We start from the raw sequence: 15,459 nt of genomic DNA, 5'->3' as shown, positions 1-15,459 counted from the left end.
GTGAGGTGGGCTGGATAAGTACAGTCTCACAGAACAAAATGAAGATCTGAACTACCTCCAACAACTTTGGCAAGCCATGAAATCCTTCAAGTGGAGGAAGCATTACTTGTCTGTCAATCATAGAAACCCTTTTACCTTCTCTGTCTCACGAAAGCTCATAGGTTAATGACATTAACATTGGGATGCCCTCCTCCCTCTAGGACATCCGTCTCCTGAGTGCAGGGAAGCCGGCTCAGCACACTGCCGAGATGGAGCGGGACCTGGACAAGGCAGACGGCATGATCCGCCTCCTCTTCAACGACGTGCAGCTGCTCAAAGATGGACGCCACCTGCAGGCCGAGCAGATGTACCGCAGGTGTGTTGGCCGTGTCAGTTTCTCACAAAATGCATAATAAAGTATCTATGTTCTATTTGATTCTATTATATTATATACATCGATCGATTACAACGATTTGCTTTGTTAGGATAGAAACAATTTTCTAAGAATTATAAATGATATCCCCTCCCCCTGTAGTCATGAACGCTGATTGAAACCTAAGCTTGTTGCGTAACCATAGTCATGTAACTGAAGAAAATGTGTTACAGGACAGAACACTTAACCTGTCAAATGCGTGTCATCCCCACAGGGTATACCGCCTCCACGAGCGCCTTGTGAACCTGCGTACCGATTACAACCTGCGTCTCAAGTCGCAGGTGACGTCCACCCAGATGCTCCAGACCCAGACCGTCCAGCAGTCGTCCTCCAGGGTGCGTCCCGAGATGGACGAGGTGACCCTGCGCTACGCCCAGGACCTGCTGACCTGGGTGGAGGAGAGTCAGAGGCGGATTGACGAGGCCGAGTGGGGCTCGGACCTGCCCACCGTGGAGTCTCAGCTGGGCAGCCACCGGGGCCTGCACCAGACCGTGGAGGACTTCCGCTCCAAGATCGAACGGGCCAAGGCTGACGAGGTACTAGACCTTAAAGGGGCAAAGGTGAAATATGTTTTAGTGGGGTGTTATAATAACTTTGTTTCATAGACTCTCTATATAACTTTGTTTTATAGACTCTCCACTTTGAAAGAGTTGACATCATGTTCTTTTGTATTCGATCCGTATATTTCCATATCACTTTGAATGAGTTGACATCATGTTCTTTTGTATTCGATCCGAGGGAATGGAGACATTACATGCGTTCATTACCAGCCTCAAGTGCTAGATCCTCTCTATCTGACTGTGACATTACATCGATGTGGCCTGTGTGTCTCTTGTGTCCCTCAGAGCCAGCTATCCCCAGTCAGTAAGGGGACATACAGTCAATACCTGGGCAAACTGGACCTTCAGTATGCCAAGCTGCTAGTAAGATCTTTATTCAGAAGCATTCTTTTGGGTTAAATGTAATATTTTGGGGTAAAGATGCTGTTATGGCCAACTACCACCAGGATTAGTAATAATTTGTATTCTCATAAATGCACACACACAGTATGTAATTTAATCTATATCTTCCCTCTTTCACCGCTCTCTCTCCCAGAACTCCTCCAAGTCTCGTCTGCGTAACCTGGACTCGCTCTATGTGTTCGTCAGCGCGGCAACCAAGGAGCTGATGTGGCTCAACGACAAAGAGGAGGAGGAGGTCAACTACGACTGGAGCGACCGCAACACCAACATGACTGCCAAGAAAGACAACTACTCGGTAGGTCTAACCGCCCACTCAGAAAACCATATACATAACCTGACAAATATATCAGAAATGCTGTTAAGACAGCTTGGTTGCTCAAATGCACAGAAGCATAGAAAAAGATTGAATAGATCATACAGTATTTCTAAACTCTGGAGTAGTGTTCATCTGAATGTAAGGCTGTTGATAGCTCATTGATAGCTCATCTTCATTCGGAAGGGTCTGATGCGTGAGCTGGAGCTGAGAGAGAAAAAGGTCAACGACATCCAGGCCACAGGAGACAAGATGCTGAAGGAGGGCCACCCCGGCAAGAAGACAGTGGAGGTGAGCACAGCACTACCCCCTAGTGGTCTCGATGTGCAATAACAGGGTAAACCTGGATGTATGCATTAGTACACAGAACTGCATACCGTAGTAGATTGTTTTGCAACTGAAAACAAGCATGTCTTATTGGACAAGTTCAGGTAGTCCCTCCGTGTTTCAGTCTGTTTTACCCCGCTTGGTGCCTAATGAACACGACCCTGTTTTGCCCAACTCTTGATGTCCCCCTTTAATTTCCAGGCCTTCACAGCAGCCCTGCAGACTCAGTGGAGCTGGATCCTCCAGCTGTGTTGTTGCATCGAGGCTCACCTCAAAGAGAACACAGCGTACTACCAGGTTTGGATGCTCAGAATAATTTTCCAATTAAGAATGGCTCGTAAACCTGCATGGTTCCATGAGTAATAGTTCCAAACACAATTGTTGATGTTCTCATTGATTGTTCAAACACACATGCCCTTATCCTCTTGTGATTCTTCGCAGTTCTTCTCGGACGTGAAAGAGGCTGAGGAGAGGATGAAGAAGATGCAGGAGATGATGAAGAAGAAGTACAGCTGTGATCGCTCCACTACGGCCACGCGACTAGAGGACCTGCTGCAGGATGCTATGGTGCGTAGCCTACTACACAGCTGGACTGTGTATGGATGCCTGTGCTCACATAAAACGTGAGGTCACCTAGCTCTGGGACCCATATTCATAAATCGTAAGAGTAGGACTGCTGATCTAGAATCAGGTCTGCTTTTTATATATAATGAATGGAAAGGGGTGATCCCCTGATCCTAGATCAGTACTCGTACTCTGAGATACTTCATGAATATGGGCCCTCGTCATAGGCAGAACTTTAGTCGCTGAAATGCAGAGAAAGCAAACCAGGAAACTCTTATCTTTTTGTTCCATCTTTTTCGGGAGATTTTGAATTATTTCCCTTCTTCACCAGGAGGAGAAGGAGCAGCTAAATGAGTTTAAGACTCACGTGGCCGGCCTGAACAAGAGAGCCAAGACCATAATCCAGCTGAAGCCCCGTAACCCCACCAAGTCCATCAAGGGTAAACTGCCCATCCAGGCCGTGTGTGACTTCAAACAGATGGAGGTAAGCATATCGTCTGTATCATCACATTTTGAAGGTATCTGGTGTAGGAATAACGCTCTACCTATAGGTAGAGGAAGTAGAGACTTACTTTTCATTTGTTTGTTTCGTTCATCACTCCCCCCCCCCCCCCCCCCCCCCCCATTCATTCATTCATGCTGGTCTAGCCATCCACCATCCATGGACTGTAACGTCTCATGGACTCTGTCTCTCTGTGCAGATCACCGTCCATAAGGGTGAGGAGTGTGCTCTCATCAACAACTCCCCACAGCCCAACAAGTGGAAGGTCCTGAACCGCTCAGGCATTGAGGCGGTGGTGCCTTCAGTCTGCTTCCTGGTTCCACCTGTCAACAAGGAGGCTATGGACACTGTGTCCAGGTGAGACTCTTACATCAATACACGGTGCTCTCCATCAATGGATCACGCAGAGCCCATTTTTCTTCTTTTTTTTGTTGCCACGTCCCATATCTGTTTGCGCTCTCTTCCCTGACAATGACCATAGGAGTTGGCAAGATGATACAAATAGATCTGGGACCAGGCTGGTTTTTCGTAACCTAGCCATGAACAAACTCTGGGCCCTAGTTATATTTGTTTACAGTACAGTAACACTTCCTTCTGTCTCCTTCCCCAGTCTGGACTCTGGTCACCAGTCGATGATGATCCTGTGGCAGAGAATGCATGTGGACATGAAGAGCATGCTTTCCTGGCAGTACCTGACGAGAGACATCACACAGATACGTACCTGGAACATCACCATGGTAAACACTAGTCATCTGTGTTTTTGTTTATCTTAAAACCAAAATTTAGAAAGATATATAGTAATTAGAATAGTTTGACATTAGTTAACTGTTTGAAGTTTAGACTTGTACTCTTTTAAGACAGTCAAGCAAGTGACCCCTGTGATAGGGAGTCAAGTGGTCACCTTGTTTGTGTTACTGTAAGTGTACTGAATTGAATGGGGAGATTTCCCATACCATTGTTGCTTTACGGTGAGGTTGAGTCTCGAGCTCTGTTATTTATAGAGCAGACCATGTAAACATGGACAAGTGTTTAATTGAGTTAGAAAACCTCATGGGTTTCCAAATGGAATTATGGTCGGGGAAAGTTCTTATACTGTTACGACAGTAAGGAGCAGTGTCTACCGAAGCGTTTGCATTACGTGACAAACAAACTAAAAGCCTTCATTGTATTGTAGATTTGATTTGATAAAATGTAACCACCTAAAACAGCTTGTGATACAAGCAGGGTACATGGACAGAATGACAGTGACAAATTGACAGGCAATTCTGATAGATTCCTCTCTCAAGGAGGTTTTGAAAGATGAGCATGCCTTAGATTGACTATTTACTTACCTCTCTCCTTATTCTACCTCTCCCTCTTTTTCCCCTGCTCTCCTACCTCTTCTTCTCTCTCTGTCTTTTCTCTCCTTTTCGCCCTATTTCTTCCTCTCTCCTCCCTCTCTCTCTTCTTTCTCTTTCTCCCTCTTTCCCCCGCCCCTCTCTTCCCTCTATAGTTTAAGACCATGAAGGTGGAGGAGTACAGGCTGATTATGAGGAACCTGGAGCTTCACTATCAGGACTTCATGCGTGACAGTCAGGATTCCCAGCTGTTTGGTCCACACGACCGTATGCAGATCGAGGGCGACTACTCGAAGACCACACAGTACTACGACAACCTTCTGCGCTCTGTGGAGAAAGGTCAGTTCCACCTACATACTCATGAACAAACACAACAAACCTCTGTAACCCTTTATTTTACAGCCTGGTACTTACCTGGTGTTTACATGGTATTAACTAAGAAATGAATGGGGTATTAGTGGGTACTTTCTGGTTTGGTGACTACCTGGTTTGACAAATAATGAATGAGTAATTACCTAATAAACAGCAGGCTGTAAAATAAAGTTTTGATCTCAGTAAGGGTGGCATCTACTCTCCTTCTCTGAGTACCACCAGCAAACAGTCTTTTATAATAGTGGATGTGTGTAGTCAGGGGTGAAAGGCGTCTTACTGTACACTCTTACCATCCTAACCAACCTCCACAATGTCCACGCTGCACACAGGTGAGCAGGACGAGTCGATGTGTGTGACCTACATCTCCCAGATCAAGGACCTGCGTCTACGGATAGAGGACTGCGAGGCTCGTACCGTGGCCCGCATCCGCAAGCCCGTGGACAAAGACCCCCTCAAAGACTGTGCCCAGAAGACCACCGACCAGAAGGTACTGTGCCTACACTGTAATAACTAAAGAATAAGTTCTGACTTAGGTCTAACCTGTTTATTCCTCCGTAAAAGACGCTCAGTGAATCAACCTGTATAAATAAAGGATAATGAAGTATCACCTATATAAAGGTAAAGGGAACGGTGGGGGAGGGGCACATCAGTGCTAGTGTCCATGACACAACAGATACCGAAGTTAATCACCGAAAAACAATGGGGTTTTATTTGAACACTGGGAATAGCATCACAAAGAGCCCTGAATGTGTTTTGAACAAGGAGCTACTGTCAAACTGTTATGGAGGGGGAAGCACCAAAAATGTGATACCAAGCAGGGTTTGGTAGGTTACTTTGTAAATGTAATCCATTAGTTACATGTCCAACATTGTAATGGGTTACTTTCCCCATAAGAGGCATTAGAAGAAGGCAAACCTTTATATTACCAATTTACCGATATCTATTACAGGATAAATCAATGTTAGCGTTTACATAGCTGGCCATAAATGGATGTTGCATTTTACTTTATAGGTTGGTTATGTAGGCTTCTTCTAACCCATTGCTTTCTACTACATATAATAATATGATTAGGCTATATCTTTACATTAAAAACCAAAGTCCAGTCAGTCCAATTAATTGAATACCCCTTGATCTTCAAGAATAGGACTTGTAAATATGGAAATCTAGATTAGCCAAATTGTATTACCTGAGCGTAACCCCAAAAACGAAGGACTTATTAGCCTACTCTGTTGTTTATGATTTTGTTGTCATGCAGGCTCATTGCTTTGAGTTAAAAAAATGAATGCTGATCTCATGGAATGGCATTCTACGAGCACTACTGAATAGTGCTATTGGCACAAAATCTATACCAAATTCTGTGTATGCTATAGGCTTATTGTTTCCGTTTTTCTTTGGTGACACTTTGATACTTCTATAATTTGCAGCGGTTTAAGTCTATCAAAAGTCTGCGAGTTTGAGCACGTGTCCGTTAGGCCTATGGGCATTTTTTTCTGAATCAGCACAAATTAGATCCAGCAATAAAAGCCCCATTTGTGGCCTTCTTAAATGAAACTTGTTGTTGACGGTATGGAGCACAATACCACGGAGGAGTTTAGAAAGATGAAACTCCCTGAAACTTTTTTCCCCATAGGCTGGGCTCGGCACTATGCAGCTGTTGCAAGATCAACATTTTCACTGGCTGTATACTGGTCACAAAAACAATGATCGATAGGCGGCTTAAACGTATTTAATTGCACCATTATTGTGTTAAAATACCCATATCCATTTGTGAACAGCCGTCCGCAACCACCACAATCCGTAAGGCGCAAATAGCTAAATGAGAGAGCACCAGTGTGATTCAAATCAATGCGCTATGTAGATATCAATAATAAGTGATATCTACTGTCGTCCTTACCTCCGAGCGTTTATTCAAGTTGGATCGTCTTTGGATGCCGACAGCAGTCGTACCATTGGAAGACACAGCTTGGACTGTAGCCTACGAAAGCCTATTCCTACTCTTTTCCTGCGACCCTAATGCATTTGCTGTGTCATCATAGTTGTCTCTGACTTGTGGTCAGATTCACTCAGGTGGAACAAACTTGAACTTTTTGCAATGCCTTTTTGCAATGCTGATTTGAATGTCATTGAGAGAGAAAAAATTCACAAACGTCCTTTTTGAATGTAAAAGTAATCCTATAAGTAATCATCTAGTTTTTCAATGGTGTCTGTAATCTGATTACAATATTTTATCTGGTAACGTAACACAGTTTTGTCATTTTTTGTTGTTGTAATCTGTTACATGTAATACGTTACTCCCCAACCCTGATACCACGCTACAGACTGGCACCAGAAACAGGACAAAGCACTACACAGAAAAGGAGAGAGAGAGAATGAGGAAGAAAGAGAATGAGTGAGAAAGAGAGGGAATGAAATACAGAGAGGGGAGACAGCGAGGCTTAATTACAGCAGATTGCAGATATGGATAAGGCTTTCTGCAGTGAGGGAGAGAAATGTGAGAAAGAAGGGGGCTTGAGAAAGGAGATATACACATACTGTACGGGGAGCCAAGCACAGCAGGAAAGAGCGGAACGATGACTCAGTAGAAGGGTGGATAGGCGGGGCGGAGGTAGATCGAGAGGGAGGGAATGGAATGGCATGGTCGCCGCCTTCCACGCAGCCTCTGAGGGGGGAATAGGGAGAGAAGGAGAAGGCGATTCATGACAGTAAGACAGAGAGCGCAAGAGGGAGAGAAAGAGAACATTGAGTCGTGTCTAAGCTCGGTGTGTCCAGTAAGTCCCTGGGCTGTGTTTCTCTATGGATACTGAGGGAGACTGGCTGGAAGGCCCACTGCCCAGCCTGCTGATCCAGCTCCTCTGGACCCTGCTGGCTCTGGGCCTAGTGGGGATCCTTTCTCTGCTTCTCCACCAAGACCCCTGGCAGCTCCTCACCCAGAGAGTCCACACACAGGTCAGGCTCAGGAACACACTGCTTCCTTGGACCTGATCGAGGGGACTCCTTCAGCATTATGATACTCGGTGGAAGTTTGTAATCAGAAGGAGGTTTTCTCCCTTTGTTTTGCTGTTTGTCCTTTCTTTACCTTAATCGTCATGTGCTTGTTTTTCTCCTCTTTCAGAAAGTCCAAGTAGAGCTTGAGGGTATCAAGAGGAACCTGGACCAGGTGGCCGTGAAGACCGAGGAGGTCCTGAGCACCACTCCTAAGCAGTCCAGCACTGCGCCTGTCCTGCGCTCTGAACTGGAGTTCACCCTGAAGAAGATGGACCATGCCTACATCCTCTCTTCTGTCTATCTAGAGAAGTGAGTTGACTTGTCGGTTTTCTTTCTGTAGCCAGTTGCCGTTTCTTGGGGTTCTTATTGCCCTGACAAAAGCAACAAAACAAGCCACTTCCCTCCCCATCCCTCCTCCACTGACATTTCCTTCTCCTTGCCTGAAGGCTGAAGACGGTGGACGTGGTCATCCGCAACACGCAGGGGGCCGAGGGAGTGCTGAAGAAGTACGAGCAGCAACTGCGCGAGGTCCAAACTGTTCCCGATGACGTCAAGGAGGTGGAGACGTACCGCACCCAGCTGAAGGTGAACTGACTGGACAGCACTGGGCACAGCTTCAGCCTTTATTCTCGTGTTAAGTTTCCACTGGACAACCAGGCTTCTGTTCTCAGTTCTCTCAACACTTACCTCCTATTGTATGATACAGTTGGTCCGCTTTTTCACAAGCCAGGGAGCTGGGAGAGGCTCTTGCATAAACACTACTCAGTAGCTAGATTGTGATGTTTATTACATCAGAAACACATGCGCTCTGGGACATTAATGAACTGTGTGGGATTCGGTATGGGTTTCTCGACTGCCAACGCTCATACATTTTTTACGTTTTATATATCATTGGATTTTGAACATGGAAACAAGGCAGGTATAAAAAGAGGGGGAAAACTGTTTACATGATGAAACACAAAAGACATACATAACTTGCTTCCGTGATGAAATGTAACTTTGTCAAAGATTTGTCTTGACGTCAGCTCCACTTATTGACAGCTTATTTAACATGCTAACTGTTGCTCTTCCCTCCCGTCTCTTTTTCCCGGTAGAAAATGCGTGCCGAAGCGGAGGGTGAAAAGCCTGCGTTCGATTCCCTGGAGGGCGAGCTCGGAAAGGCAGCAGCCGTGAGCGAGAAGATGTCTCGTGTGCACAGCGAGCGTGACGCTGAGCTCGACCACTACCGCCATCTCCTGTCCGGTCTCCAGGACCGCTGGCAGGCTGTGTTCTCCCAGATGGACCTGCGTCAGCGGGAGCTGGAGCAGCTAGGTCGTCAGCTGGGGTACTACAGAGAGAGCTACGACTGGCTCATCCATTGGATCGGTGACGCCAAGCAGAGGCAGGAGAAGATCCAGGCCGTGCCCATCAGCGACAGCAAGACTCTGAAGGAGCAACTGGCCCAGGAGAAGGTAGGCTACTGTACTGATGGGGATCATATTAGGGGTCCATTGTATCGCTGCATTTGCCCTAGGTGCTTAGCTGATCAACTGAACATTCTGGAACTTTGTGAAAATAAATCATTGACATTGTTTTTATACTTCTTATTTTGTATACGACTTGACTATGAATGTTATAAAGGTGTGTTTTGTGTAGTTCTCATCATTGAACATATACAGGCACACCTTGAAATCACATCCAGATTAATTCTGATTGTTTCCCCCAACATAGAAACTTCTGGAAGAGATCGAGCAAAACAAAGAGAAAGTTGACGAGTGTCAGAAATATGCCAAGGCGTATATCGACACTATCAAGGCAAGCATGCACAACATTAGTGTACAAACGTGGAAAGCATTATTGTATTCATATACAGCTTTATTTAAATGTCTTCATTTCATAGGGTTTAGTGTTAAAACAGCCTGCTTCTTTTTATTAGGATTATGAACTCCAGTTGGTGGCCTACAAAGCACATGTGGACCCTCTCTCACCCCTGAAGAAAACCAAAATGGATTCTGCCTCAGATAACATCATTCAAGAGGTCTGTGCCGCTTGTGTTATCTGAACGCAGATTGTCATTCTCTGACAACCGTTTGCAATGTTAGGAGAAAAGTTTCGATCACTAGTTTAAGCCAACACACACTAAATCAAAAGTTTCCTGTTTTATTTCTCCTCCATCAGTATGTGACGCTAAGAACCCGCTACAGCGAGCTGATGACTCTGACCAGTCAGTACATCAAGTTTATCACCGACACACAGCGCCGGCTGGAGGACGAGGAGGTGCGTGACAACACACTGGGATATCCTAACCCTAACCCATTGACAACCAATGAAGAACAAACGCATGACCGCTCTCTTGCACGCACAAATGCGTACACACACATTAATGTATGGTTGACTTGACATTCCTACATTTTGAGGTGAAGTATGGTTTGGAACATTGGCGTTTGCATGATGTACTGCAGCTGCAGGATGTTGGGGCACCTAGCAGACAGGAAATCCTATCGCTTAGAATGATGGCCACTCTGAGCTATTCGGGCAAATATGAACGCTCTACCCAAAATAATCCTGGTGCTAAGTGTCATGGTTTTCAGATGGGAACCAGGGACTATCAATATACATTAGAATATGGCTAGAGTGTCATATGAAATGTTTATGGTGCCTTAAAATATCCAGGACCAAGTAGGATACTTATCTATTATGTGAACATCAATGACAATTGCATACTATTTTGATAAGCAGTAGTGACCTTGTCACAAAATTCAATGAATTGATGAAACGTTTATGTGTTCAGTCTGAAGCAAAAGAAAGAGAGCATCCTCAAAAAGATTAAGAGACCGTTGAGAGAAAATTCCAGTGGGTTAGAAGAAATAACTCATAGGATTTGCACATTTTATATTTTGGCCTATTCATTTTCATGTCATTTATTGAGGCGTGCCATAATATTTTTTTACAAGGGCGTTATTTATTTCGCTATGTCTTTTTTCTCATTGGCCACTCTTAGATCTCAATCTAAACTCTCCCGCTATATGCTTCAGGCGGACTGCCATGTTCTTCGACATTCCTTTTTTCAAATTAACACAAATGTTCCGACTCCCGTTCTTTTCTAACCCTAATGTTTTGTGCGTTCCTTTGCTTCTCTTTAACTGCTTGCCAGTGCTTTGTCATGATGAATGCTTATCTTGTTTGGGCGTTGAAAGAGGTAAATAATCCACTACGCTCCAGTTACTATTCTCTCATTATGTGCATTACCTTCCCTGCCCTCAACAGGCTTCAATTCATCACCTAAACTGCCAAACATTTCCATATTTACCTTACATTCACTTACTTCCATGTCTTGCTTATTCTGTGTTAGCATGGGCTTTAGGTGCTATTTTCTTATTACATTTTCAGACTATCCTTGCACTATCCCTGCTTTCCCCTTTGCGCATATTCGGCTCAGTTCCTTGATAATAGCGACAGGTTGTCTAACAGTGTGAATAGATGAACTAGTTACTGGTTGATTGTGATGCCATTTTTGAATAATAACTTTGTTTGAATCATTTCAAGCTGAAAAGATAGACGATTTAAAAAATAAATGATTCACTTTCATATTTCACTTATGCAAAATGGTTTATCACAAAATAATTCCTTTCTGGACACCAATATTTAAAAAGATACAGTTGCATGCCACATGAGTTCCTCACTTTGTTGTGTTGTGATGTCTTGTCTCCATACATTAATTGTTACGTATCCATTTTCCATCTTACTTGTTTCTACCTTGAATTGTCTTTGTCGAAGATAACTTGCTTTAACAGCATCCTCCTGAATGAATTTACATCTAAACATATATATCTTTAAGCTAACTATTAACATTAACATTTAACCTGTCATGCTTAATTTTTATATTTTCTTTACCATTTGCTTCCACTAATACAGAAAGCTGCTGAGAAAATGAAAGCGGAAGACAGGAAAAAAATGGCTGAGATGCAGGCTGAGTTAAACAAACAGAAGCAGCTAGCTGAATCTCATGCAAAGGCCATTGCCAAGGCAGAGCTGGAAGCTCAAGAGCTGAAGCTCATGATGCAGGAGGAAGTCAGCAGGAGACAAGTTGTTTCTGTAGATGCAGAAAAGCAAAAGCACAATATCCAGCTGGAACTACATGAGCTCAAAAATCTCTCAGAGCAGCAGATCAAGTCCAAGAGCCAACAGGTAGAAGAAGCCAATCAGAGCAGAGTCAAGATTGAGGAGGAAATCCGTATCATCAGGATCCAGCTGGAGACAACTGTCAAACAGAAGTCTACAGCTGAGGATGAGCTCAAGCAACTCCGGGAAAAAGCGTCTGAAGCCGAGAGGTTGAGGAAGCTTGCACAGGAGGAGGCTGAGAAGCTCCGCAAACAAGTCAACGAGGAGACCCAGAAAAAACGCAAGGCAGAGGAAGAGCTCAAGTTAAAGTCTGAGGCTGAGAAGGAGGCTGCCAAGCAGAAGCAGAAGGCTCTGGAAGACCTTGAGAAGCTGAAGATGCAGGCGGAGGAGGCGGAGAGACGCATGAAGCAAGCTGAAGTGGAGAAGGAGAGGCAGATCAAGGTTGCCCAGGAGGTGGCACAGACGCGTGCTGCCACCGAACTCCAGAGCAAACGCATGTCCTATGTTGAAAAGACATCAAAGCTGGAGGAATCACTCAAACTAGAGCATGTCACTGTCATCCAGCTGCAGGAGGAGGCAGCTCGTCTTAAGAAGCAACAGGAAGAGGCTGATATGGCCAGGGAGGAGGCGGAGAAGGAGTTAGAGAAATGGAGGCAGAAGGCCAATGAGGCACTCCGCTTAAGGCTCCAGGCTGAGGAAGAAGCTCACAAAAAGAGCCGTGCCCAGGAGGATGCCGAGAAACAGAAGGAGGAGGCTGAGCGTGAGGCCAGGAAGAGGGCTAAAGCCGAGGAGTCCGCACTGAAACAGAAAGATATGGCAGAGCAAGAGCTGGAGAGACAGAGGAGGCTAGCTGAGGGAACTGCTCAGCAGAAACTCTCAGCAGAACAGGAGTTAATCCGGCTAAGGTCAGACTTCGACCATGCTGAGCAACAGAGATCCCTGCTTGATGACGAGCTGTACCGCCTGAAGAATGAAGTCAGTGCAGCTGAGCAGCAAAGGAAACAGCTCGAAGATGAACTGGCCAAAGTGAGGAGTGAAATGAATGTACTCCTGCAGTTAAAGTCCAAGGCAGAAAAGGATAGCATGTCCAACACTGAGAAGAGCAAACAGCTCCTCGAATCTGAAGCTGCAAAAATGAGGGACCTTGCTGAGGAGGCAGGCAAACTTAGATCCATCGCTGAGGAAGCCAAGCGACAAAGACAAGTTGCTGAGCAAGAGGCAGCTCGTCAAAGAGCAGAAGCTGAAAGGATCCTCAAGGAGAAGCTTGCTGCCATTAATGAGGCAACTCGCATGAAGACTGAAGCAGAAATTGCCCTCAAAGAAAAAGAGGCTGAGAATGAGCGACTCAGACGACAAGCTGAGGATGAAGCTTACCAGAGGAAAGCTCTGGAGGACCAAGCCAGCCAGCACAAGCAAGATATTGAAGAAAAGATCAATCAACTCAAAAAGTCATCTGAGAATGAGTTGGGAAGACAAAAGACACTTGTAGATGAAACTCTCAAGCAGAGACGAGTGGTTGAGGAGGAGATTCGCATTCTCAAGCTGAACTTTGAGAAAGCCTCATCTGGCAAGCTTGATTTGGAGCTGGAGTTGAATAAACTGAAAAACATTGCAGAGGAAACACAGCAGAGTAAACTCCAAGCTGAAAAAGAGGCTGAGAAACACAGGAAACTTGCCCTGGAGGAGGAGAAACGCAGGCGCGAAGCAGAGGAAAAGGTCAAAAAGATCACTGCTGCAGAGGAAGAAGCAGGCAGACAGTGCAAAAATGCACAGGAGGAAGTGGAGCGCCTCAAAAAGAAAGCAGATGAAGCCAAAAAGCAGAAAGAGGATGCTGACAAGGAAGCAGAAAGACAGATTATCGTATCCAAACAAGCAGCACAAAAATGCAATGCAGCAGAACAGCAAGTTCAGAGTGTCCTTGTCCAACAGAAGGAGGACAACCTCATGCAGAAACAGCTCAAGGAAGAGTATGAGAAAGCCAAGATGCTTGCAAAACAGGCAGAGCTTGCCAAGGAAAAGGCAGAGAAGGAGGCTGCTCTTCTCCGGCAACAAGCAGAGGATGCAGAACGCCAAAAACAGGCCGCTGAACTCCAAGCTGCCAACCAAGCCAAAGCTCAAGAGGAAGCCGTAAAATTGAGAAAGGAGGCAGAGTTTGAAGCTGCCAAGCGAGCACAGGCTGAGGCTGATGCAATCAAACAGAAACAACAAGCAGATGCTGAGATGGCAAAGCACAAAAAGCTTGCAGAGCAAACAATGAGTCAAAAGTCTCAGGTTGAGAAAGAGCTTACAAATGTCAGGCTTCAGCTGGATGAAACTGACAAGCAAAAATCTGTCTTAGACGAGGAGCTGCAGCGCTTAAAGGACGAAGTCGGTGATGCGGTCAAGCAGAAGGCCCAGGTGGAAGAGGAGTTATTCAAAGTCAAGATTCAGATGGAGGAGCTGGTCAAACTGAAACTCAGAATTGAGCAGGAGAACCAGCGTCTTATCAAAAAGGACAAGGATAACACTCAGAAATTCCTGGCTGAGGAAGCTGAGAACATGAAGGAGCTTGCAGAAGAAGCTGCCAGACTCAGTGTGGAAGCCCAAGAGGCTGCACACATGAGACAAATCGCTGAATCTGACCTCTCCCAACAGAGGGCACTTGCAGAGAAGATGCTAAAGGAGAAGATGCTCGCCATTCAGGAAGCATGTAAACTGAAAGCAGAGGCTGAGATGCTCCAAAGACAGAAGGACCTGGCTCAAGAGCAGGCCCAGAAGCTGCTTGAAGATAAACAACTGATGCAGCAGCGTCTCGAGGAAGAGACTGAGGGCTTCCAGAAATCCTTGGAAGCTGAGCGCAGGAGACAGCTGGAGATCACAGCCGAAGCTGAAAACCTCAAAGTCAAAGTGTCCCAACTTAGTGATGCTCAGTCCAAAGCAGAGAATGAGGCCAAGAAATTCAAGAAGCAAGCAGATGAGATCAGTGCCCTTCTTCATCAGACAGAGCTAGCGACTAAAGAGAAATTGACTTTTGTGGAGAAACAGAAACTGAGCAGCAACAACGAGGCTGATGAGCTACGCAAAGCCATCGCTGATCTAGAAAAGGAGAAGGCCAAACTGAAAAAGGAGGCTGAAGACCTACAGAATAATTCTAAAGAGGTATTGTGTTAGAGATGGCATAGTAGCGCAGCTTATGTCATTGTTAACCATCTCTCTGAAAACAAACCATCTTAAATTATTTTATTACATTTCTTTATCTATTCCTTCTTAAAATTAACCACTTACACAGTTTTATCATCTTGAGTTATATTTGTTTTACAGTACACTAAGCTTTAAAAGATCATATCCCTTCCAGATATTTTCATTTTGTCCAGTTGGACAAAAGTATAGATTCATTATTGGTGGTGTTCCCCATAATGTTCTTCCCTTACTGAGAAGAGTATATATACTATTATGTAACATAGGAGAAATTAAATCTATTATATATTTTTTAAACTATTTGTGTCTGATTATTGTAAGTGGAGGGCATTGTACTAAAATGTTGTAATTTCTTTACTATAATGCACAATATGTAGATTAATGGAGTTTTTCGTAATATTTTAAAT

General features: G+C 44.9%; 1 protein-coding gene across 1 annotated transcript in view; it reads left to right on the top strand.

Moving 5' to 3' along the window:
- LOC139572611 (plectin-like) overlaps nucleotides 1-15,459 on the top strand; it is a 143,180-nt gene that overhangs the window by 62,180 nt on the left and 65,541 nt on the right. The window contains exons 13-31 of the mRNA XM_071395304.1: nucleotides 201-355; nucleotides 627-948; nucleotides 1,258-1,335; nucleotides 1,508-1,669; nucleotides 1,874-1,978; nucleotides 2,216-2,311; nucleotides 2,456-2,581; nucleotides 2,910-3,062; nucleotides 3,280-3,437; nucleotides 3,691-3,817; nucleotides 4,573-4,756; nucleotides 5,119-5,276; nucleotides 7,902-8,083; nucleotides 8,221-8,359; nucleotides 8,869-9,225; nucleotides 9,485-9,568; nucleotides 9,690-9,791; nucleotides 9,932-10,030; nucleotides 11,669-15,013. Of these exons, the coding sequence (XP_071251405.1) occupies nucleotides 201-355; nucleotides 627-948; nucleotides 1,258-1,335; nucleotides 1,508-1,669; nucleotides 1,874-1,978; nucleotides 2,216-2,311; nucleotides 2,456-2,581; nucleotides 2,910-3,062; nucleotides 3,280-3,437; nucleotides 3,691-3,817; nucleotides 4,573-4,756; nucleotides 5,119-5,276; nucleotides 7,902-8,083; nucleotides 8,221-8,359; nucleotides 8,869-9,225; nucleotides 9,485-9,568; nucleotides 9,690-9,791; nucleotides 9,932-10,030; nucleotides 11,669-15,013 (6,132 nt within the window). The remainder of the gene's footprint in view (nucleotides 1-200; nucleotides 356-626; nucleotides 949-1,257; nucleotides 1,336-1,507; nucleotides 1,670-1,873; nucleotides 1,979-2,215; nucleotides 2,312-2,455; nucleotides 2,582-2,909; nucleotides 3,063-3,279; nucleotides 3,438-3,690; nucleotides 3,818-4,572; nucleotides 4,757-5,118; nucleotides 5,277-7,901; nucleotides 8,084-8,220; nucleotides 8,360-8,868; nucleotides 9,226-9,484; nucleotides 9,569-9,689; nucleotides 9,792-9,931; nucleotides 10,031-11,668; nucleotides 15,014-15,459) is intronic.

Source organism: Salvelinus alpinus, chromosome 4 (assembly GCF_045679555.1).
Source record: "Salvelinus alpinus chromosome 4, SLU_Salpinus.1, whole genome shotgun sequence".
Classification (NCBI taxonomy): domain Eukaryota; kingdom Metazoa; phylum Chordata; class Actinopteri; order Salmoniformes; family Salmonidae; genus Salvelinus; species Salvelinus alpinus.
The sequence above is the reverse complement of the archived record's forward strand: the minus strand, read 5'-3'. Positions and strand labels throughout refer to the sequence as shown.